The sequence below is a fragment of the Heteronotia binoei genome, chromosome 6 (assembly GCF_032191835.1).
Source record: "Heteronotia binoei isolate CCM8104 ecotype False Entrance Well chromosome 6, APGP_CSIRO_Hbin_v1, whole genome shotgun sequence".
Taxonomy (NCBI): Eukaryota; Metazoa; Chordata; class Lepidosauria; order Squamata; family Gekkonidae; genus Heteronotia; species Heteronotia binoei.
Window position 1 is genome coordinate 137,381,096 of NC_083228.1, and position 25,145 is coordinate 137,406,240.

General features: G+C 49.6%; 1 protein-coding gene across 1 annotated transcript in view; it reads right to left on the reverse strand.

Annotated features, from left to right (window-relative positions):
* LOC132574448 (cytochrome P450 2J2-like) overlaps positions 1–25,145 on the reverse strand; it is a 53,080-nt gene that overhangs the window by 16,695 nt on the left and 11,240 nt on the right. Inside the window, exons 2-5 of the mRNA XM_060242803.1 lie at positions 23,217–23,366; positions 19,587–19,747; positions 12,594–12,770; positions 1,345–1,486 (exon numbers count right to left, since the gene is read on the reverse strand). Coding sequence (XP_060098786.1) covers positions 1,345–1,486; positions 12,594–12,770; positions 19,587–19,747; positions 23,217–23,307 — 571 coding nt within the window. The 5' untranslated portion in view covers positions 23,308–23,366. The remainder of the gene's footprint in view (positions 1–1,344; positions 1,487–12,593; positions 12,771–19,586; positions 19,748–23,216; positions 23,367–25,145) is intronic.

Genomic DNA, 25,145 nt, shown 5'->3' on the forward strand with positions numbered 1-25,145 from the left:
TCTAGGCCATTTAAACCCTGCTTTCTACTCCCCCTTTGAATAGCCGCAAGGAGCAGAAAGTATGGGTTGCCAAACAGCTGAGCCAGCTTTCCTTTTGTTAAGAGCAGAAAGCAGGGGTCTTTCTGCTGTTCCTAAGCCACCGCTCACTGCACCAAAATTTGTGGAAGTTCACTTTGCAAATATCGTTTTGTGAATCACTAACCAACTAAAATGCATGACAACTTTATGTCCTTTCCTAGCAGCAATGAAGACAAACGTTCCACATGATATGCAGAGTAAAAGCAGTTAAAAGGAAAGCCTAGACCTGAAAACAGTGCCAGGTTGCAGCTCAAAATGAATGAAATGCTTCTGAGCATGTTTCAAAGATTTATTTGATTTATAAAGGGCAGAGAAATAAAGAAAAAAGAGTACATATTAAATACAAAATAACAAAGGACAAATATACATAGAGATCCCCCCCTTTTACAATTACAATTTCAGTGTAGTTCATACCAACACTGACGATGCATTTAGTTACTGGCATAATGTTGCAAATCCACTCTTCTGACTCTTTAGTTTCTCTTAAACACAGTTTGATACCATAGTTTGAGGGCTTTTCCTCCCTGAATGAATGGCTGTGGTGAGGCCTTTTGAACAACGGAAAAGTCGAGGTTTAATGTTTGGAGATAGGCAGGTGAATCTTTTCATGAAATAGATAACATTATCTGGTAAACAACATTGCATCGAGCTTCTGTTAAAGGACCAGGACAGTATTTCTCTTACGTTCTTGGCAACCCTTGCCACTGTGTTACAAAAACAAAAAGTCTACAATGAGTGAAACTTTGTCCTGGCTAAGTCCCACCACAAGCAAAGAAACTGGTGAATGCTCAAGTCCCATGCTGTTTTCCTAATCCCACTCAAAGTTTGCATCTGAGAGGTTTAAAATGTAATATCCTCAGGAACCAGGAAAGCCACCTTTAGCCCTAGAGTCATTGTCTCCAGGGGAACTGAACTTGGACCGATTTTGCACTCACCTCACGCCACTGTCACGTTCGTCTTCGCAGCGCAGCGTCCTTCAGATTTCCCACTATCTCCGCTGGGGCCGCAGCAGACATCGCGATTTTCACACAGCCAACAGAAACCGCTAAAAACCAGTTTCCGTTTGCTACACGAAAACCGCGATGTTTGCTGCAGCCCTAGCACAGATAGCGGGAAATCCGAAGGATGCCACGCTGAGAAGACAAACGTGACAGCGGCGTAAGGTGAGTGCGAAATCAGTCTTGGTCTTCTGGCAGTAGATTATAATAAGCCGGAGATCTCCAACTGCCACCTGGAGGCTGGCGCCACTACGCCACAGTTTCTTACCTTGAATATCGGGATAATTTGCCATGACGAGCAACGCCCAGCTAACCGTGGTGGTTGTCGTTTCTGTGCCGGCAGCAAACAGGTCTAAAATGCACTGCACCAGGTTCTCTTCGTCGTAGGTAGAATTGGGGTCCCTCCTGCTCTGTTATGATCAGCCAGAAATGTAAAACAGAGTTTAGAATGAATGTGTAGCCTTTTGCTGCTCTTGCCAAAGGTAAGGTAGGCGGTGATTGGAATCTTTCAGAGACAGAACAAACCGAACAGTAAAGAGCTAGCATGGGAGTGGTTAAGATCTGTGGATTCTAATCTGGAGAACTGGGCTGAATTTCCAATTCGGCCATGGAAGCTTGCAGTCTCCTTATTACTTGGGAGGACGAGCAAAGGAGACAGAGTGAGAGGCGGCTGACAGTGCCTCCTTTACCTGCTTCCTTCTGGCTGGAGATCTCCAGTTATTTTCTCCAGGGAAACTGATGTCTGTCATCCTGAAATCAGTTAGAATTCCAGGTGATCTCCAGCCCCTACCTGAAGGTTGGCCACCTTTGTTCCTCTGTAGGAAACGGCTGCTTTGGGGTGGAATCTATGGCATTATACCCTTCTGAGGTCCCTCCCCTCCTTCAACCTCACCCTCCCTAGGATCCACTCCCCAAACCTCTTGAAATTTCCTAGCCTGGAGCTGGCTACCTTAATTTCTTCCCTTTCAGCAGTCAACCTACCTTTATCTGTCCCTAAGTCCCACCCCCACCAGCCTCTACCTAGGAAAACTGTGGCCTGGTTATGTGGTTCCAGCCACTGGGTCAGGTCCACTGTGGGGGGCACCTCACTTTCCCCTGTATCCTTCTCCCCTCACTATTTCCTCTTCCCCTCCTCCTGGAAACCCCTGTATCATTTGCCATTTCCCTGCCTCATTCTCTCCGTCTCAGATGTTCACCCACGTATCTTTTATATGTCTTCCCTCTTCAGCTATATTTATTATTTACTTCATTTATACCTCACCTTTCTCCATAGAGGAGACCAAAGCAACTTACATTATTTTCCTATTTTTTATCCTCACAATAGCCCTATGAGGTAGACCAGGCTAGAAGCATGTGACCCAGTGAGCTTCCACAACATGACAGAGATCTGAATCGGGGGCTCCCAGACCCTACTCTTAAGTTCTAACTGCTATAGTGCACTGGCTTTCATAGGATGTCCGCTGCTGGACAGTAGAAAGCAGCCAGGCCAGGTTGAATTATGCAAGTCAGGCAGTTTCAAGTCACGTAGAGGTTGCTTCCTGGCTTGGGTTGCCAGGTCAGATTCAGGAAATATCTGGGGACTTTGGGGTCTAGGGTTGTCAGGTCAGATTCAGGAAATATCTGGGGTCTTTGGGGGTGGAGCCAGGAGACTTTGGGGTCTAGGGTTGTCAGTTCAGATTCAGGAAATATCTGGGGTCTTTGGGGGTGGAGCCAGGAGACTTTGGGGTCTAGGGTTGTCAGGTCAGATTCAGGAAATTTCTGGGGACTTTGGGGGTGGAGCCAGGAGACTTTGGGGTCTAGGGTTGTCAGGTCAGATTCAGGAAATATCTGGGGGCTTTGAGGGTGGAGCCAGGAGACTTTGGGGTCTAGGGTTGTCAGGTCAGATTCAGGAAATATCTGGGGTCTTTGGGGTGGAGCCAGGAGACTTTGGGGTCTAGGGTTGTCAGTTCAGATTCAGGAAATATCTGGGGTCTTTGGGGGTGGAGCCAGGAGACTTTGGGGTCTAGGGTTGTCAGGTCAGATTCAGGAAATTTCTGGGGACTTTGGGGGTGGAGCCAGGAGACTTTGGGGTCTAGGGTTGTCAGGTCAGATTCAGGAAATATCTGGGGGCTTTGAGGGTGGAGCCAGGAGACTTTGGGGTCTAGGGTTGTCAGGTCAGATTCAGGAAATATCTGGGGTCTTTGGGGGTGGAGCCAGGAGACTTTGGGGTCTAGGGTTGTCAGGTCAGATTCAGGAAATTTCTGGGGACTTTGGGGGTGGAGCCAGGAGACTTTGGGGTCTAGGGTTGTCAGGTCAGATTCAGGAAATTTCTGGAGACTTTGGGGGTGGAGCCAGGAGACTTTGGGGTCTAGGATTGTCAGGTCAGATTCAGGAAATTTCTGGGGACTTTGGGGGTGGAGCCAGGAGACTTTGGGGTCTACGGTTGTCAGGTCAGATTCAGGAAATATCTGGAGACTTTGGGGGTGGAGCCAGGAGACTTTGGGGTCTAGGGTTGTCAGGTCAGATTCAGGAAATATCTGGGGACTTTGGGGGTGAAGCCAGGAGACTTTGGGGTCTAGGGTTGTCAGGTCAGATTCAGGAAATATCTGGGGACTTTGGGGGTGGAGCCAGGAGACTTTGGGGTCTAGGGTTGTCAGGTCAGATTCAGGAAATATCTGGGGACTTTGGGGGTGGAGCCAGGAGACTTTGGGGTCTAGGGTTGTCAGGTCAGATTCAGGAAATTTCTGGGGACTTTGGGGTGAAGCCAGGAGACTTTGGGGTCTAGGGTTGTCAGGTCAGATTCAGGAAATTTCTGGGGACTTTGGGGATGAAGCCAGGAGACTTTGGGGTCTAGGGTTGTCAGGTCAGATTCAGGAAATATCTGGGGAATTTGGGGGTGGAGCCAGGAGACTTTGGGGTCTAAAGTTGTCAGGTCAGATTCAGGAAATATCTGGGGACTTTGGGGAGGAGCCAGGAGACTTTCCTATTCCCTAAGATAAATAAATAAAAATATAACAGTGCAGTTCTCTGAATACAGTCTTCATTTCCTCACCCCCCCCCCCCAGCAGCTGCACATCACTGTGAACATGGTGCACATCTCTCTCTCTCATCTCTCTCTCACACACACACACACACACATACACAGCAGCCAAACTAAAAGTTTGCAACCCCACACTTCCGTGATCTCAATGGGGCAATTTATTTATTGAAGCTGTTGAATTTAACCATCTACTGTATATTCAACCAAGTTCTTCAGGCTAACACAGGGAAACCAAAGCTTCTGGTTTACTCTTTACCCTCTATTTTACTGCGCAAATGACTTCAGAAAGGAATGTAAAACAAACAGAGGGACTGGGCTTTAGGGCTGCCAATCCCCAGGTGGGAGCAGGGGATCCCCCAGTTTGGAGGCCCTCCCCCCGCTTCAGGGTCGTCAGAAAGCGGGGGGAGGAGAGGGAAACGTCTGCTGGAAACTCTATTATTCCCTATGGAGATTTATTCCCATAGAAAATCATGGAGAATTGATCCACGGGTATCTGGGGCACTGGGGGGGGGCTGTTTTTGGGGGTAGAGGCACCAAATTTTCAGCATAGCATCTAGTCCCTTTCCACAAAACACCCCCCCCCCCAAGTTTCAAAAAGATTGGACCAGGGGGCTCAATTCTATGAGCCCCAAAAGAAGGTGCCCCTATCCTTCATTATTTCCTAAGGAAGGAAGGCTTTGAAAAGGTGTGCTTTCCCTTTAAATGTGATGGCCAGAACTCCCTTTGGAGTTCAATTATGCTTGTCACAACCTTGCTCCACCCCCAATGTCTCCTGGCTCCAGCCCCAAAGTCCCCAGATGTTTTTTGAATTGGACTTGGCAACCCTACTGGGCTGGTTTCCCTTCCTTTCTCACAACTTCACAGCTCACTGGAAACAGCCACGTTGTTCCGCCAGCTTGGCCAGCCCCCATTCAGCCTGGCTTCCAAAAAGCAAGCAGTTTCCAAGCTTCTTGGACATATATGAACATATGAAGCTGCCTTATACTGGATCAGACCTTTGGTCCATCAAAGTCAGTATTGTCTTCTCAGACTGGCAGCGGCTCTCCAGGGTCTCAAGCTGAGGTTTTTCACACCTATTTGCCTGGACCCTTTTTTGGAGATGCCAGGGATTGAACCTGGGACCTTCTGCTTCCCAAGCAGATGCTCTACCACTGAGCCACTGTCCCTCCCTTCTTCCAGCCTTCTGAGGTGGAAAAGCATATGATGATTGTTAGGGCAGGGCTTCTTCCCACCGGCCAGCTGGCTGGGGGCAGGAAGGAGCCTGCAAAACCAGAGGATTCCCCACTGGGACTGGGGACTGGCAAGCCTATTCCTGGCTCTAGGTGGGAACTGGAGATCTCCCAGAATTACAACTGCATTGCAGAATTACAAAAGCAGCAAGCTGAGGAAGGAAGGAAGGAAGGAAGGAAGGAAGGAAGGAAGGAAGGAAGGAAGGAAGGAAGGAAGGAAGGAAGGAAGGAAGGAAGGAAGGAAGGAAGGAAGGAAGGAAGGAAGGAAGGAAGGAAGGAAGGAAGGAAGGAAGGAAGATGACAGAACAACAGTTCAAAATTGGGTACTACAGCCCTGAGTGTGCAGTCCTGGGATATAGTTTAAGCAATAGTGTCCTGAAGAGCAGGATAAGCATAGAATCACAGAGTTGGAAAGGGCCACGGAGGCCATCTAGTCCAATCCCCTGCTCAGGGCACGTTCAGGATCAATGCAGGAACTTTCCTGAGCAAAGGCAGCTCTGATCAACAGGGTGTTGACTGTGCACTTGTGAATCTCACTGAAATTGGAAGTTTGCAGAATTAGCAAGTACAGTGGCCCACTACCATAAGGGAAAGGGTAAAGGTTCCTTGAGGTAGGCAGCCACCGGAATGGATTCAGGAACATTGATTGGCATTCCTGGCTCCCATTATTTCCAATGGGATTCAAGAACATGCCGTAAGAGTAATGGTAAGTCCCCACTTAGGGTTGCCAAGTCCAATTCAAGAAATATCTGGGGACTTTGGGGGTGGAGCCAGGAGACTTTGGGGGTGGAGCCAGGAGACATTGGGGCGGAGCCAGGAACAAGAGGGTGACAAGCAGAACTGAACTCCAAGAGAGTTCTGGCCATCACATTTAAAGGGACAGCACACCTTTTTAAATGCCTTCCTTCCATAGGAAATAATGAAGGATAAGGGCACCTTCTTTTGGGGCTCATAGAATTGGACCCCCTGGTCCAATCGTTTTGAAATTTGGGGGATACTTTGGGGAGAGGCACTAGATACTATATTGAAAATTTGGTGCCTCTACCTCAAAAAACAGCTCCCCCAGAGCCCCCGAAACCTCCAGATCAATTCCCCATTATACCCTATGAGAAGACATTTCCCTCTCCACCCCCCTCCCCCTCCCCCCCGCCCCCCCCCCTGTTTCTGGCAAATCTGATGCAGGGGACTGGCCTCTGTACTCACGAGTTGCTGCCAGCTTCTCACAGCAACACAGGCACACCAGCTGGGCACTTTATGGCATGGAATAGGAAGCCGGCAGAACTCACTCACCTCCGGAGGTGCAAAGGCACATGGTCCTTTGGGGGCGTGGCTGGGCTCCCCTCCCTTCACCGGCCAGCTGACTGGGGGCGGGAAGCAGCCTGAGAAAACGGAAGAGCTCTGGCTGCTGCGATCGGGGCTGGGTGGGAAGGGCTGCCGTTCTCCCCCTCCCCTCCCCCCGCTTTCCCTTTTATGGCCAGCGGGGGGAGGAGGCTCCAAATCGGGGGTCTCCAGGCCTAGCGGGGGATTTGGGAACCCTATCCCCACTTCAGTGGAGATCAACAGGACAAGACCAGAAGCTGCACGTCAGCTATCGGAACTCCAGCCTCTAAATGACCAGTTACCAATTAGCTTGGCCACCTGATGGGAGTTTGCTTGCATAAGTGCACTTGACAAAAAAATGCATCAAGTTGCCTTAAAATGCATCAAGTTGCGTCCCAGGGAATTTGGACCAGGCATTGCAGGCCGTGGCAACTTGGCTTAGGCTGAGTGGGCTGAAGCTGAATCCGACGAAGACAGCGGTCCTTTGCGTGGGCCGCGGTGCTCTGGGAGGGGAAATACCTCTCCTGGTTTTTGATGGTGCGCCGCTGAAAGCGGCGCGCCAGGTCAAGAGCCTGGGGGTCCTACTGGAGCCTTCACTATCGGAGGCCCAGGTAGCGGCCACTGCCAAATCGGCATTTTTCCATCTGAAACGTGCAAGGCAGTTGGCCCCTTTCCTGGAGCGCTGGGACCTAGCAACAGTGATCCATGCGACGGTAACCTCAAGGTTGGATTACTGTAATGCCCTCTACTTGGGGCTGCCTTTGTGTCGAATCCGGAAGCTGCAGCTAGTGCAGAACGCAGCGGCCAGGCTGTTATTAGGACTCCTGAAATGGGAGCATATACAGCCGAGGCTGCACGAACTGCACTGGCTGCCAGTTATATATCGGATTCGCTACAAAGTGCTGGTCATTACCTTTAAAGCCCTATATGGCCGAGGACCTGCCTACCTGAAGGACCGTCTCTCCCCATACGAGCCCCAAAGAGCACTGAGGTCAGCAGGGAAGAGCAAGCTGACTGTCCTTGGGCCAAGGGAGGCAAAATCACAGAGCACACGAGCACGGGCCTTTTCCGTGGCAGCCCCGTGCCTGTGGAATCAACTCCCAGAGGAGGTGCGGGCCCTGCGGAGCTTGGACCAATTCCGCAGGGCCTGCAAGACCATCCTCTTTAGGCAGGCCTTCCCAGACTGCTGACAGAGGATGGCTGAATGGAAGATTTAACAAAACGACCCTCTAACGATCTTTACAATTATTTAAATAGGCAATGGATAAATAGCGCCGGAACAGCTTCGCTGCTATTAAGCCACAGATTACAGCTTATGTATGCTGCACCAGTTTGAGATATGTATTAATTATGTATATTTAAGGTTGTTTTATAATTTTATTGCTGTTTTAATCATTGTATTTGTATAATGTTTTATCGAATGTTGTTAGCCGCCCTGAGCCTGCCTGGGCGGGGAGGGCGGGATACAAATAAAATTTAATAATAATAATAACAAAATGTAATCACCCTGTAACTGAATAGATGCCAGTAAAAGGATCAAGTGATGTGCTCTTTTCCTTTCCCCTCTAACTATCCATACGCTATAGACCAGGCTTAACAGCTGAACATACAGCAATAGACACATGGGTCTTTTCCTCATTCTACATTTCCACACTTGTACCTTCCTGTTTTTTGCAGGGTGTGTGTGTGTGTTCCCGTTCCACAAATGTTTTGCTCCCTCTAGTGGTCAATTTGATATCACATATGCATATCTCCATGCAGATTTAAAATGCAGGTTTTTATGCCAGACGTAAATGAGTGTAATATTGATTTATCACTTAGAGGGAGAAAACACGTGTGCAACAGACACCCTTCCCCAAAGAAATGGGAACTTACAAGGGAGGGAAATGAGAATCTGGAAAAGTGTCACGATGCATGACAAGGACATTCATTTCTTTATTTATTCGTTCAATTTTTAGCATGCCCTCCCCCACAAGGAGGATCAGGGTGGGTTACAACATAGTGTGTACATTGAGGAGGAGGAGAAGACATTGGATTTATATCCCGCCCTACACTCCGAATCTCAGAGACTCAGAGAGGCTTACAGTCTCCTAGATCTTCTCCCCCCACAACAGACACCCTGTGAGGTGGGTGGGGCTGAGAGGGCTCTCCCAGCAGCTGCCCTTTCAAGGACAACCTCTGCCAGATCTACAACTGACCCAAGGCCATGCTAGCAGCTGCAAGTGGAGGAGTGGGGAATCAAACCTGGTTCTCCCAGATAAGAGAGCTATGGCTGACCCAAGGCCATTCCAACAGGTGCAAGTGGAGGAGTGGGGAATCAAACCCGGTTCTCCCAGAAGAGAGAGCTCTGGCTGACCCAAGGACATTCCTGCAGGTGCAAGTGGGGGGAGTGGGGAATCAAACCCGGTTCTCCCAGATAAGAGAGCTATGGTTGACCCAAGGCCATTCCAGCAGGTGCAAGTGGAGGAGTGGGGAATCAAACCCGGTTCTCCCAGATAAGAGAGCTATGGTTGACCCAAGGCCGTTCCAGCAGGTGCAAGTGGAGGAGTAGGGAATCAAACCCGGTTCTCCCAGATAAGAGAGCTATGGCTGACCCAAGGCCGTTCCAGCAGGTGCAAGTGGAGGAGTGGGGAATCAAACCCGGTTCTCCCAGATAAGAGAACTCTGGCTGATCCAAGGCCATTCCAGCAGCTCCAAGTGGAGGAGGGGGGAATCAAACCCAGTTCTCCCAGATAAGAGAGCTCTGGCTGACGCATGGCCATTCCAGCAGGTGCAAGTGGAGGAGTGGGGAATCAAACCCGGTTCTCCCAGATAAGAGAGCTCTGGCTGACGCAAGGCCATTCCAGCAGGTGCAAGTGGAGGAGGGGGGAATCAAACCCGGTTCTCCCAGATAAGAGAGCTCTGGCTGACGCAAGGCCATTCCAGCAGCTGCAAGTGGAGGAGGGGGGAATCAAACCCGGTTCTCCCAGATAAGAGAGCTCTGGCTGACGCATGGCCATTCCAGAAGCTGCAAGTGGAGGAGTGGGGAATCAAACCCGGTTCTCCCAGATAAGAGAGCTATGGCTGAGCCAAGGCCATTCCAGCAGCTGCAAGTAGAGGAGTGGGGAATCAAATCCGGTTCTCCCAGATAAGAGCTATGGCTGACCCAAGGCCATTCCAGCAGGTGCAAGTGGAGGAGTGGGGAATCAAACCCGGTTCTCCCAGATAAGAGAGCTCTGGCTGACCCAAGGCCATTCCAGCAGCTGCAAGTGGAGGAGTGGGGAATCAAACCCGGTTCTCCCAGATAAGAGAGCTATGGCTGACCCAAGACCATTCCAGCAGCTGCAAGTGGAGGAGTTGGGAATCAAACCCGGTTCTCCCAGATAAGAGAGCTATGGCTGACCCAAGGCCATTCCAGCAGGTGCAAGTGGAGGAGTGGGGAATCAAACCCGGTTCTCCCAGATAAGAGAGCTATGGCTGACCCAAGGCCATTCCAGCAGGTGCAAGTGGAGGAGTGGGGAATCAAACCCGGTTCTCCCAGATAAGAGAGCTATGGCTGACCCAAGGCCATTCTAGCAGGTGCAAGTGGAGGAGTGGGGAATCAAACCCGGCTCTCCCAGATAAGAGAGCTATAGCTGACCCAAGGCCATTCCAGAAGCTGCAAGTGGAGGAGTGGGGAATCAAACCCGGTTCTCCCAGATAAGAGAGCTATAGCTGACCCAAGGCCATTCCAGAAACTGCAAGTGGAGGAGTGGGGAATCAAACCCGGTTCTCCCAGATAAGAGAGCTATGGCTGAGCCAAGGCCATTCCAGCAGCTGCAAGTGGAGGAGTGGGGAATCAAACCCGGTTCTCCCAGATAAGAGAGCTATGGCTGACCCAAGGCCATTCCAGCAGGTGCAAGTGGAGGAGTGGGGAATCAAACCCGGTTCTCCCAGATAAGAGAGCTCTGGCTGACCCAAGGCCATTCCAGCAGCTGCAAGTGGAGGAGTGGGGAATCAAACCCGGTTCTCCCAGATAAGAGAGCTCTGGCTGATCCAAGGCCATTCCAGCAGCTGCAAGTGGAGGAGTGGGGAATCAAACCCGGTTCTCCCAGATAAGAGAGCTATGGCTGACCCAAGGCCATTCCAGCAGGTGCAAGTGGAGGAGGGGGGAATCAAACCCGGTTCTCCCAGATAACAGAGCTCTGGCTGACCCAAGGCCATTCCAGCAGCTGCAAGTGGAGGAGTGGGGAATCAAACCCGGTTCTCCCAGATAAGAGAGCTATGGCTGACCCAAGGGCATTCCAGCAGCTGCAAGTGGAGGAGTGGGGAATCAAACCCGGTTCTCCCAGATAAGAGAGCTATGGCTGACCCAAGGGCATTCCAGCAGCTGCAAGTGGAGGAGTGGGGAATCAAACCCGGTTCTCCCAGATAAGAGAGCCCTGGCTGACCCAAGGCCATTCCAGCAGGTGCAAGTGGAGGAGGGGGGAATCAAACCCGGTTCTCCCAGATAAGAGAGCTCTGGCTGACCCAAGGCCATTCCAGCAGCTGCAAGTGGAGGAGTGGGGAATCAAACCCAGTTCTCCCAGATAAGAGAGCTATGGCTGACCCAAGGCCATTCCGGCAGGTGAAAGTGGAGGAGCGGGGAATCAAACCCGGTTCTCCCAGATAAGAGAGCTATGGCTGAGCCAAGGCCATTCCAGCAGCTGCAGGTGGAGGAGTGGGGAATCAAACCCGGTTCTCCCAGATAAGAGAGCTATGGCTGACCCAAGGCCATTCCAGCAGGTGCAAGTGGAGGAGGGGGGAATCAAACCCGGTTCTCCCAGATAAGAGAGCTCTGGCTGACGCAAGGCCATTCCAGCAGCTGCAAGTGGAGGAGTGGGGAATCAAACCCGGTTCTCCCAGATAAGAGAGCTCTGGCTGATCCAAGGCCATTCCAGCAGCTGCAAGTGGAGGAGTGGGGAATCAAACCCGGTTCTCCCAGATAAGAGAGCTATGGCTGACCCAAGGCCATTCCAGCAGGTGCAAGTGGAGGAGGGGGGAATCAAACCCGGTTCTCCCAGATAACAGAGCTCTGGCTGACCCAAGGCCATTCCAGCAGCTGCAAGTGGAGGAGTGGGGAATCAAACCCGGTTCTCCCAGATAAGAGAGCTATGGCTGACCCAAGGGCATTCCAGCAGCTGCAAGTGGAGGAGTGGGGAATCAAACCCGGTTCTCCCAGATAAGAGAGCCCTGGCTGACCCAAGGCCATTCCAGCAGCTGCAAGTGGAGGAGGGGGGAATCAAACCCGGTTCTCCCAGATAAGAGAGCTCTGGCTGACCCAAAGCCATTCCAGCAGCTGCAAGTGGAGGAGTGGGGAATCAAACCCGGTTCTCCCAGATAAGAGAGCTATGGCTGACCCAAGGTCATTCCAGCAGGTGCAAGTGGAGGAGGGGGGAATCAAACCCGGTTCTCTCAGATAAGAGAGCTCTGGCTGACCCAAGGCCATTCCAGCAGCTGCAAGTGGAGGAGTGGGGAATCAAACCCGGTTCTCCCAGATAAGAGAGCTATGGCTGACCCAAGGGCATTCCAGCAGCTGCAAGTGGAGGAGTGGGGAATCAAACCCGGTTCTCCCAGATAAGAGAGCCCTGGCTGACCCAAGGCCATTCCAGCAGGTGCAAGTGGAGGAGGGGGGAATCAAACCCGGTTCTCCCAGATAAGAGTCTGCACGCTTAACCACTGCACCAAACTGCCTTTCCTGAGAGTGTACTGTGCCCACAAATTAACTTGTCCTTCACACTCAGCCGTACTCATTCAGCATACTTCGGGAATCTGAATCCCACCAACATCATAAGCCACATTTTAAAAAGTAGGACATTTTCACCAACTCAGGACTGTATACAGGGTTCCCACTCATTTTTTTCCTCAGAGCAGTCATGTAAGGTTGGCTAGCCTGGGAAACAGTAAATGCCCCAGGTTCATCATCGGTGAGGGCAAAAAGGCGATACTTACTTTCTTTATCTGAAGTAGATAGTAGTCAATGAAATCCTGTGGCTCGTGCGTGGCCTCGTGCACCTTATGCTTTTGTATCTCCTTCCTTGCAAAGGAAGCTACAAACTCACGGCCGTCAATGGCCTTCTTCTGAGGTCCTGGGAGATGTTTCAGGAGCCATGGGAAGAGGTCGTACAGCTACAGGCAAGAAAAAAAAGGAACAGTATTGTAACTACCACGAGGAGGAGAAAGAGGAAGAAGAAAACGAAGTAGGAGGAGGAAGAGGAAGAAGAAGAGGAAGAAGAAGAAGAGGAGGAAGAGGAGGAAGAGGAGGAAGAGGAAGAAGAGGAGGAAGAGGAAGAAGAAGAAGGTGGTGGTGGTGGTGGTGGTATTGGATTTATATCCCACCCTCCACTCTGAATCTCAGAGTAGCTCACAATCTCCTTTACCTTCCTTCCCCACCACAAACACCCTGTGAGGTAGGTGGGGCTGAGAGAGCTCTCACAGAAGTTACCCTTTCAAGTACAGCTCTGCGAGTGCTATGGCTGACCCAAGGCCATTCCAGCAGCTGCGAGTGGAGGAGGGGGGAATCAAACCTGGTTCTCCCAGATAAGAGTCCATGCAATTAACCGCTACACCAAACTGGCTCTCCAATATAAAACATAACTCAAAGTCCCTTGGTTCCCACTTCATGTCTCAGATTTCCCCTCCCCCCCCCCCCCCCCGCTCTGAAAAGCATCTCTGGGATGCTTTGGAGGATGAATTGTGGGGAACAGACTGCTTAAGGAAAAGGAAAGGTCCCCTGTGCAAGCACCAGTCGTTTCCGACTCTGGGGTGACGTTGCTTTCACGGCAGACTTTTTACGGGGTGGTTTGCCATTGCCTTCCCCAGTCTTTTACACTTTCCCCCCAGCAAGCTGGGTACTCATTTTACCGACCTTGGAAGAATGGAGGGCGAGACATCCTTGGGCCAGCTACCTGAGCCAGCTTCCGCCGGGATTGAACTCAGGTCATGAGCAGAGAGTTCGGATCACAGCACTACAGTACTGCTGCTTTACCACTCTGCGCCACGGGGCTGTTTATATATACACCCTGATTTGTTTTATCCCACTGTTTGTTCAGCATATCACCCCCTCTCAGCAGCTTCTCTCTTCCCATAGTGAAAAAAGATCTCACTACCCCGCCCCCTTGCTCTCCTTCAACCAGTTTCAGCCTCTGAGGGTGATTCTCCTTATCTGGCTAATGTAAGCCGCCATACTTTTAGGTGGGGCATTATCAGAAGCGGCAGCAGGAAAGGTTCTTGGGGGGGTTGATATCACTGTCTCCCTCTTCAGCCACCCGTTATACCAGCCACGGCCAGTTTGGTGTGGTGGTTAAGAGCTGCAGACATTAGTCTGGAGAACCTTTTTTGATTCCTCGCTCCTCCACATAAAGCCAGCTGGATGACCTTGGGTCAGTCACAGTCCCCTTGGAACATTTTCTGAGCCCCCCCTCCCCCCGCCTCACTGGATGTCTGCTGTGGGGAAAGCAAGGGAAGGCGATTGTAAACTGCTCTCAGACTCTTTAGAGCAGGACCGGATCTACATGGGGTTTTTTTGGGGGGGGGATTAAAAAATGGTGCCCCCTTATGGGCCATTCTATTTTATGGTCCCATAGAATACAATGGACTCCATACCCAATTTGCCACCCTGCCTCTGTCAGCGCCCGGGGCAAGCACCCCCCCTCTGCCCCCTCTAGCTTCAGCCCTGCTTTAGAAGGCGGGGCATAAAACCAGCTCTTCTTCCTCTGATGGTAGTTCTGGCCAATGACAAGCCATGGGGAAAATACCCCTGCCCCAGATGTACCCAGTAGGTCATGCATGGCAGCTAGAAACTGACACAATGCCGCTCCTTGACACACATGTTGTGGTGTTCTACCACACCCTGTGGTATTGAAAGCTGAAGAAGTGTGCGTGCACATAAAGCTTATACCCAGGATTAAATGTTGTTGGTCTTCAAGGTGCCCCTGGACTCGAACTTTGTTTTAAGTACTTGAAGGGCTGTCATAGAGGATGGCGTGGAATTTCTTGTGTCCCCAGAAGGCAACGGGTTGAAATTAAATCAAAAGAGTTTCCGGCTGAACATTAGGAAGAACTTCCTGACTGTTAGAGCGGTTCCTCAGTGGAACAGGCTTCCTCCTTGGGAGGTGGTGGGCTCTCCTTCCTTGGAGGTTTTTCATCAGAGGCTAGATGGCCATCTGATAGCAATGAAGATCCTGTGAATTTAGGGGGAAGTGTTTGTGAGTTTAGAGCGGTTCCTCAGTGGAACAGGCTTCCTCGGGAGGTGGTGGGCTCTCCTACCTTGGAGGTTTTTCAACAGAGGCTAGATGGGCATCTGATAGCAATGAAGATCCTGTGAATTTAGGGGGAAGTGTTTGTGAGTTTAGAGCAGTTCCTCAGTGGAACAGGCTTCCTTGGGAGGTGGTGGGCTCTCCTACCTTGGAGGTTTTTCAACAGAGGCTGGATGGCCATCTGACAGCAATGAAGATCCTGTGAATTTAGGGGGAAGTGTTTGTGAGTTTAGAGCGGTTCCTCAGTGGAACAGGCTTCCTTGGGAGGTGGTGGGCTCTCCTACCTTGGAGGTTTTTCATCAGAGGCTAGATGGCCATCTGATAGCAATGAAGATCCTGTGAATTTAGGGGGAAGTGTTTGTGAGTTTAGAGCGGTTCCTCAGTGGAACAGGCTTCCTCGGGAGGTGGTGGGCTCTCCTACCTTGGAGGTTTTTCAACAGAGGCTAGATGGGCATCTGATAGCAATGAAGATCCTGTGAATTTAGGGGGAAGTGTTTGTGAGTTTAGAGCAGTTCCTCAGTGGAACAGGCTTCCTTGGGAGGTGGTGGGCTCTCCTACCTTGGAGGTTTTTCAACAGAGGCTGGATGGCCATCTGACAGCAATGAAGATCCTGTGAATTTAGGGGGAAGTGTTTGTGAGTTTAGAGCGGTTCCTCAGTGGAACAGGCTTCCTTGGGAGGTGGTGGGCTCTCCTACCTTGGAGGTTTTTCAACAGAGGCTAGATGGGCATCTGATAGCAATGAAGATCCTGTGAATTTAGGGGGAAGTGTTTGTGAGTTTAGAGCGGTTCCTCAGTGGAACAGGCTTCCTTGGGAGGTGGTGGGCTCTCCTACCTTGGAGGTTTTTCAACAGAGGCTAGATGGGCATCTGATAGCAATGAAGATCCTGTGAATTTAGGGGGAAGTGTTTGTGAGTTTAGAGCAGTTCCTCAGTGGAACAGGCTTCCTTGGGAGGTGGTGGGCTCTCCTACCTTGGAGGTTTTTCAACAGAGGCTGGATGGCCATCTGACAGCAATGAAGATCCTGTGAATTTAGGGGGAAGTGTTTGTGAGTTTAGAGCGGTTCCTCAGTGGAACAGGCTTCCTCGGGAGGTGGTGGGCTCTCCTACCTTGGAGGTTTTTTAACAGAGGCTAGATGGCCATCTGATAGCAATGAAGATCCTGTGAATTTAGGGGGAAGTGTTTGTGAGTTGTCGCCCTGCTTATTTAATACATCATGCGGAATGCTGGCATGGATGAAGCACAAGCCGGAATTAAGATTGCCAGGAAAAATATCAACAACTTCAGATATGCAGATGATACCACTCTAATGGCAGAATGTGAGGGAGGACCTTAAGAACCTCTTGTTGATGGTAAAAGAGGAGAATGCAAAACTAGGCTTGAAACTCAACATCAAAAAAACTAAGATCATGGCATCCAGCCCCATCATTCCTTGGCAAATAGAAGGGGAAGACATGAAAGTTGTGACAGACTTCACATTTTTTGGGATCCAAGATCACTGCAGATGGTGACTGTAGCCATGAAATTAAAAGACTTTTGCTCCTTGGGAGGACAGCTATGGTGAACCTAGGCAGTATAATAAAAGGTAGAGTCATCACACTTCTAACAAAAGTCCGTATAGTCAAAGCGATAGTATTCTCAATGGTAATGTATGGCTGTGAGAGTTGGACCATAAGGAAGGCTGAGTGCAGAAGAATAGATGCTTTCAAGCTGTGGTGCTGGAGATGAATCTTGAGAGTACCTTGGACTGCAAGAAGACCCAATTAGTCAGTCCTAAGGGAAATCAACCCTGACTGTTCCCTGGAAGGTCAGATGCTGAAGCTGAAGCTGTTATGTATTGACTTTGAATGTACCGCATGGCGAGCCCGACAGAAGGCGACCCCAGGGTCCCCGGATGCAGCTCGCCATTCACCCCGCCCACCAAGACCTGTGGCAGGAAGTTCGGATGGACCAGGATTGGCCTGGTCAATCCAAGGGGCAGTTCTGGGCAATGTATATAAGCGGGGCCCGGCCTGCGTGCTCCCTCTCTTGTAATGTGCTCGCAATAAAGAATGTTGCCTTCCAACTGTCTCGGTTCTCAGTACATTACAGAAGCTCAAATACTTTGGCCACCAAATGAGAAGGGAGCACTCACTGGAGAAGATCCTGATGCTGGGAAAGACAGAAGGCAAAAGAAGAAGGGGACGGCAAAAGATGAGATGGCTGGACAGCATTACTGATGTAACAGACACGAATTTGAGCAGACTTTGAAGAAGATATTAGATTTATATCCCGCCCTCCACTCCGAAGAGTCTCAGAGCGGCTCACAATCTCCTTTCCCTTCCTCCCCCACAACAGACACCCTGTGAGGTGGGTGGGGCTGGAGAGGGCTCTCACAGCAGCTGCCCTTTCAAGGACAACCTCTGCCAGAGCTATGGCTGACCCAAGGCCATTCCAGCAGGTGCAAGTGGAGGAGTGGGGAATCAAACCCGGTTCTGCCAGATAAGAGTCCGCACACTCTTTGGGGAATGGTGGAAGACAGGAGGGCCTGGTGTGACTTCGTCCATGGGGTCGCAAAGAGTCGGACTCAACTATGCGACTGAACAACCACCACCACCACCACCATTTGTGAGTTTCCTGCATTGTGCAGGGGGTTGGACTAGATGACCCTGGAGGTCCCTTCCAACTCTATGATAGGGATGTGCATTCGGTTCGGCCAAACCGTATTTACAGCTGAATCACCACTGATTCGGCTGTATACGGAATAGGCTGCAGCCGATCCCCATAGGCACCCATTATACAGCAGCCGAATACGGCTCACCGTATACTTACGAATAGCTATTCGTAAGTATACGGCTGTCAATTCAAAAGGCGGGAAAGTAGCTTCTGCAGCCTCAAAGGAGCTGCTTGCCTACTTTCCCGCCTTTAGTTGCCTTTTCCATAGCCTCCCTGGAATCAGGGAGGTGGGGGAGGGGGAAGAGGAGCCCCAGCAGCCAATCCAAAGCATGCATTTGCAAAATGCATTGCAAATGCATGCTTTGCAGGGCTTTTTAAGGAGTCTTCCTGGCTGGACTCCTCCATTGCTGCTTTGTTGGTTGGTGTGAGAGATTGTGCTGCTGGCTGGCTGGCCCTTGGCTTCAGCTGCTGCCTGCTGCTCTCTCACTCAGCCTTACCAGACTTCCCTGGACTAGAGAAGACAAGGTAAGACAGTATTGGGGTTCTTGTTTTTATTTATTGTTGGTAAAAGGACTTTTTAAGACTCAGAGTCCCTTTACTTATCCAGATTTGGGTGGTGGTGGTCGTGGGGTAGCTTATTTGGGGTTAGGGGTTTCTGCTTGGGGAGGGGGCCTGGGGTGGGGGTGGTTGCCAATTTGCCCATATCTTGATTTAGTGAGAGGACTTTTAAAAGTGCAGTGTCCTTTTACTTCTCCTGATTTGGGTGGCTTGGATTTCTTGGGGTTAGGGTGAAGGGTTTTTTTGGGGGGGAGGGGTTGGCAAAGTTCCTGTATTGTTAAAAGTTAATTTTTTTACTGTTTTAAAAGTATTCAGTGTTTGATTTGTTGCTGCTGTGTTGTGCTGCTACTGTTATTAATTTCCACTTTTGTCCCCCTTTTCCTGGTTCTGGGTTTAGGGGGGGGGGGTGTTGTTGACTGATTTGGCCTGAGCTTTCTTATTGGTGAAAAGGCCACTTTTTTAACACTTGGCCTTTTGTGATTCTGCTGGTTTTGTTTTGGGGTTTTTTTAGTTACCTCAGGTTGGTGTGGGGGTTGGCGAGGGTGTGTGTGGGCTGGGTCACTTTCTTGTTTTTATAGAGTAGATTGTGTGTTCTGTGGCAGGGAAGCTGGCACCTGGGTGAGAGACCCAGAACCAGCAGGCTTGTTGTGGTTGGCCAGCTCTCCCCGTGTTGTTTGGGGCAGGGCTGGAGAGCTGGCATCTGTAGATTGTGTGTTCTGTGGCAGGGAAGCTGGCACCTGGGTGAGAGACCCAGAACCAGCAGGCTTGTTGTGGTTGGCCAGCTCTCCCCGTGTTGTTTGGGGCAGGGCTGGAGAGCTGGCATCTGGGTTTGCTGCAGACCTTGAGCAGATTGTGTTTTGTGTGGCAGTGATGTTGGCAACTGGGTTTATATTGGTTCCAGGCCTGCACTGCAGGGTTCATAGAGTAGATAGAGGGATGGCCCATAGGGTATAATGATGGAATAGGGGCACCCTCTTTGGGTGCCCCTGGAATGGGATCCCCTAGCCCAATCTTTTTGGGACTTGGGGGGGTTGGAGGGGAGAGTCCCCTGCAGGTCCCCTGCAAATTTGGGGGGTCTCCCTCAAACCCCCTCCTCTCCAGGTGGCTTCAAATATACCCTATTTGCCATTGATTTCAATGGCCCATAGGGTATAATAGGGCCGTATATTCGGAAATAGCCGCGCATCTACCGTATATGCGGCTATTCCGAATGCGGTATTCAGGAGTATACTCCTGATTACTCAGCTGGTTAGTCTGCTGCAGCCTTTTGTTGGCAGAAAAGATCTGGCCTAGAGTTGCCAATCTCCAGTTGGGCACTGTGTGCAGAAAAATTCTAACTTCAATGTTCGGAAAAAGTAGAACACCCTATAATATCCCTTTGCCCATGTACATAAGTTATCAAAGTTGCTTTACAGTAACAATTTTGTTACAACAATACCATGTTCCAAGATGGATTAGGAGGAATAAGGCAACTTACAATATGGTAAAGTGTTGCTGTAAAATTTATGAAATCAAATAAGGCGTCTCTCAGCTTGTGGAAATCTTCATCTTCAATGGAAAACCGCTGGCCAAAGATCAGACTACAGACCACATTGGTGACAGAATTAGTGATGGGTAACACAGGGTCAAGCGGCTGTCCTGAAAAATAAAATAAGCAGCACTCGTATTAATATTGATTCTGCCTTGCTGGTGAATATTAAAACCAGGATGACATAGTGGAGCTATCGCCAGGGAAGTGAGGATAGAAAGAAGAAGAAGATGAAGATGAAGATGAAGATGATGATGATGATATTGGGTTTATATCCCGCCCTCCACTCCTAAGAGTCTCAGAGTGGCTTACCATCTCCTTTACCTTCCTCCCCCCCACAACAGACACCCTGTGAGGTAGACGAAGATACTGGATTTATATCCCGCCCTCCACTCTGAAAAGTCTCAGAGTGGCTCACAATCTCCTTTACCTTCCTCCCCCACAACAGACACCCTGTGAGGTAGACGAAGATATTGGATTTATATCCCGCCCTCCACTCCGAAGAGTCTCAGAGCGGCTCACAATCTCCTTTACCTCCCTCCCCCACAACAGACACCCTGTGAGGTAGACGAAGATATTGGATTTATATCCCGCCCTCCACTCCTAAGAGTCTCAGAGCGGCTCACAATCACCTTTCCCTTCCTCTCCCCTCACAACAGACACCCTATGAGGTAGATGAAGATATTGGATTTATATCCCGCCCTCCACTCCAAAGAGTCTCAGAGCGGCTCACAATCTCATTTCCCTTCCTCCCCCACAACAGACACCCTGTGAGGTAGATGAAGATATTGGATTTATATCCCGCCCTCCACTCCGAAGAGTCTCAGAACGGCTCACAATCTCCTTTACCTTCCTCCCGCACAACAGACACCCTGTGAGGTGGGTGGGGTTGAGAGGGCTCTCACAGCAGCTGCCCTTTCAAGGACAACCTCTGCCAGAGCTATGGCTGACCCAAGGCCATCCCAGCAGGTGCAAGTGGAGGAGTGAAGAATCAAACCCGGTTCTCCCAGATAAGAGTCCGCATACTTAACCACTACACCAAACTGGGCTCTATTTTTTTTTAATTAGAAAACAAGCTTTAAAATACCTATTTGTATATATTTCTATGACACCAAAAGCTTTGCTACTGAATTTTAGACTAGCGAACAATGCTCCCAAAGTTGTACAAGAAAGAATTACCTTATTACTATATGCAGCTAGATCAACAATAGCCAGCACATGGAAAACTGACAAAACTCCATCCTTAAAAACCTGATACAATAAACTCTGGAATTTATATATCCTAGCAAAATGTAATGACAAATTGAAACCATTCAGGGACTCTAACTACCGCTCTGATATAGTGACTGTCTGGTTTCCAATTTTAGAATTCCTTCAAGAAAGATCTGAGACACCTACTGTTATAGAAGCTTTTCATTTATGGTAAATGGGATTTATTTACTAGTAACAATACGTCTGACAACAGTGGCATGGAAAAGTATTTATTTGTTAATACTGTTAAATAATACATAAGTTTGTATTGCTACATAACAAAACGACCAATAAAATTATTGGGGGGGAAATAAAATACCTATTTGTATTCAAAAATGGCAAATTTTGAAATTTGTATTTAAAAACGTAAAAATTTAAACCCTGCCGAGAAACACTTCCACAATTCATCGCAAACATTCGAGTGCTATGTTTCTTGCCCAAGGAAGCCAGTGGGACACAAGCTGAGATTCCAGGATAATTTTTCTGCCTCTTTTTGCTTTATTGAGGCACCATGATGGTTGAAAAGTGGTCGTCTATTAAGAGAGTATATTTTAAAAAAAACAAAAAACAGGCAGCACATCTGAGGATTCCTTGAACTCAGGGCTTCTTTTGTAGAAAAAGCTCAGCAGGAACTCATTTGCATGGGCCACACCCCCTGACATCACCATTATTTCACACAGGGCTTTTTGTAGATAAAACTCAGCAGGAACTCATTTGCATATTAGGCCACACCACCTGACATCACCATTGTTTCACACAGGGCTTTTTGTAGATAAAACCCAGCAAGAACTCATTTGCATATTAGGCCACACCCCCTGGCATCACCATTGTTTCACACAGGGCTTTTTGTAGATAAAACCCAGCAAGAACTCATTTGCATATTAGGCCACACCCCCTGACATCACCATTGTTTCACACAGGGCTTTTTGTAGATAAAACCCAGCAAGAACTCATTTGCATATTAGGCCACACACCCCCAATGCCAAGCCAGCCGAAACTGCGTTCCTGTGTGTTCCTGCTCAAAAACCCCTCCTGTTTGAACCTATAATGTTCATCATCATCATTTATTGACGCTCACAAAACAATTGATCATAAGCATATAAAAGACACAAAATCCGAAATGCATTTTAGTCATAAAATCCGCTATCTATAAAACATTAAAATTAAACATGAATTTTAAGGTTTCGTAATTTTCCCAATTGATTTGTTTTGCTGATGTAATGCACTTATTTAATGTTACAACATTTCTTAAAATTTTCCCCCCAGAACTCTTATAACCAAAGAAACCCAAAAGAAATGTTCCTACTGGGATTGTAATGGCCGGATCAGAACCACCAAGCAAAAAATTGAAGCTTGCTTACTATAGGTAGGTCAGTGCCAGAAATTAATGGATCAATGGACTGGGTTCTTAAAGGCGTGTACCTTTGGCAGAAGAAAAATACATGCTTTACAGTTGTGATCCGCAGCCACAGAAACGGTCAGAGTAGGGTTTTCTAGTATAGTGCCCAATTAGAACAGCTGTAGGCAAGGCATTCAATGCAGCTAAAAAGAAAGCTTTTCTATAAGCTGCGATAGTCAGAAAGTCTATATGTGGACAGTGGAACTTCCATATATGGGCTGAGCCCATCTCAGAGGAGCAGCTAAGATGAAGCGGAGAAGAGGCGGCAGCAGCGCAGCGGCATCGCCCGCTCCGCTCCGCCTCTGAGGTGAAATCAGAGAAGGGGAGGGTGGAGGCAGGCCAGGAGCATGGCGAGCTGTGAATCTGGGTCCGTCTAGGACCCGGACTCGCCATGCTCCTGGCCTGCCTCCACCCTCCCCTTCTCTGATTTCACCTCAGAGGCGGAGCGGGCGACGCCGCTGCGCTGCCACCTTTTCTCCGCTTCACCGTAGCTGCTCCTCCGAGATGGGCTCAGGCTGAGCCCATCTCGGAGGAGCAGCTACGGTGAAGCGGAGAAGAGGCGGCAGCCGCCCAGCGGCGTCGCCCGCTCCGCTCCGCCTCTGAGGTGAAACCAGAGGAGGGGAGGGTGGAGGGAAGGAAGGCATTTAAAAAGTTGTGAGGTCCCTTTAATTGTGATGGACAGAACTCCCTTTGGAGTTCAATTGTGCTTGTCACACCCTTGCTCCTAGCTCCACCCCAGTGTCTCCTGGCTCCACCCCCAAAGTCTCCTGGCTCCACCCCCAAAGTCCCCAGATATTTCTGGGATTGGACTTGGCAACCCTACGCCGCGCTGAGAAGACGAAAGTGACAGCGGCGTAAGGTGAGTGTGAAATCGGTCAGAGTTCTGCCGACAGGAACAAATTACAGAGTAGTCTCCTAGTAATGCATACCTTTTGCATCTGCAAAGGCTTGGGCCAGCTGATGGGCCTCCTCTTCTATTTGGTACTCTATGCCTTTCTTCCCCAGTCCCAGCTTCCGCATGGTGACCAGCCCAAACTTCCTCTGTTGCTTCCAGATGTGGCCATTCGAAAATACGATGCCTGAAGAAATACGTGAAAAAATGATAACAACACATGCAAAATAGTTCAGGTGGGGCCACTGACGGGAGAGAGTGGAGGAACAAAATTTGAGAGGCCCAAATCAGCCAGGGGAGTGGGGCCCCTGAAACCAGCGTCAGACTGGATTTATCCAGTCTTTTAATTTTAATGCAGGTCTGGCTGTGGCCACTAGGGGAGGAGGTAAGTCTGAGCACAGGAAAGGGCTCACCTTGCCTGTATGCAAGGCTGAATGAAGCCAGCAAATAGTGCTATGCCCATCTACCAAGCCAGCAAGCAGGATAAAACCTTTCCCTCTCTTCTCCTTAATTTCCCTCCCTCTTTTCTACTCTTTTCTCATTTATTCATTTCTCAACCTAGTTTTTCTCCGTCTATCTATTTTCAAGTCCTCGTCCCAATTTAATATTCACTTACTAGCAGCACAGTAGCAAAGCTTTATAACTCATGCAGTAGCAAAACAATTTAACACTGTAATTTGCAAGCGGAAATATTTGGAAGAGCCTTGATTTTATCGACCGTTTGAAGAAGAAGAAGATATTGGATTTATATCCCACCCTCCACTCTGAAGAGTCTCAGAGTGGCTCACAATCTCCTTTACCTTCCTTCCCCAGAACAGACACCCTGTGAGGTAGATGAAGATATTGGATTTATATCCCGCCCTCCACTCTGAAGAGTCTCAGAGTGGCTCACAATCTCCTTTCCCTTCCTCCCCCAGAACAGACACCCTGTGAGGTAGCTGAAGATATTGGATTTATATCCCACCCTCCACTCTGAAGAGTCTCAGAGCGGCTCACAATCTCCTTTCCCTTCCTCCCCCAGAACAGACACCCTGTGAGGTAGCTGAAGATATTGGATTTATATCCCACCCTCCACTCTGAAGAGTCTCAGAGCGGCTCACAATCTCCTTTCCCTTCCTCCCCCAGAACAGACACCCTGTGAGGTAGCTGAAGATATTGGATTTATATCCCACCCTCCACTCTGAAGAGTCTCAGAGCGGCTCACAATCTCCTTTCCCTTCCTCCCCCAGAACAGACACCCTGTGAGGTAGCTGAAGATATTGGATTTATATCCCACCCTCCACTCCGAAGAGTCTCAGAGCGGCTCACAATCTCCTTTCCCTTCCTCCCCCAAAACAGACACCCTGTGAGGTAGATGAAGATATTGGATTTATATCCCACCCTCCACTCCGAAGAGTCTCAGAGCAGCTCACAATCTCCTTTCCCTTCCTCCCCCACAACAGACACCCTGTGAGGTAGATGAAGATATTGGATTTATATCCCGCCCTCCACTCCAAAGAGTCTCAGAGCGGCTCACAATCTCCTTTACCTTCCTCCCCCACAACAGACACCCTGTGAGGTAGATGAAGATATTGGATTTATATCCCACCCTCCACTCCGAAGAGTCTCAGAGCGGCTCACAATCTCCTTTCCCTTCCTCCCCCAAAACAGACACCCTGTGAGGTAGATGAAGATATTGGATTTATATCCCACCCTCCACTCCGAAGAGTCTCAGAGCGGCTCACAATCTGCTTTCCCTTCCTCCCCCACAACAGACACCCTGTGAGGTAGATGAAGATATTGGATTTATATCCCACCCTCCACTCCGAAGAGTCTCAGAGCGGCTCACAATCTCCTTTCCCTTCCTCCCCCACAACAGACACCCTGTGAGGTAGATGAAGATATTGGATTTATATTCTGCCCTCCACTCCGAAGAGTCTCAGAGCGGCTCACAATCTCCTTTACCCTCCTCCCCCACAACAGACAC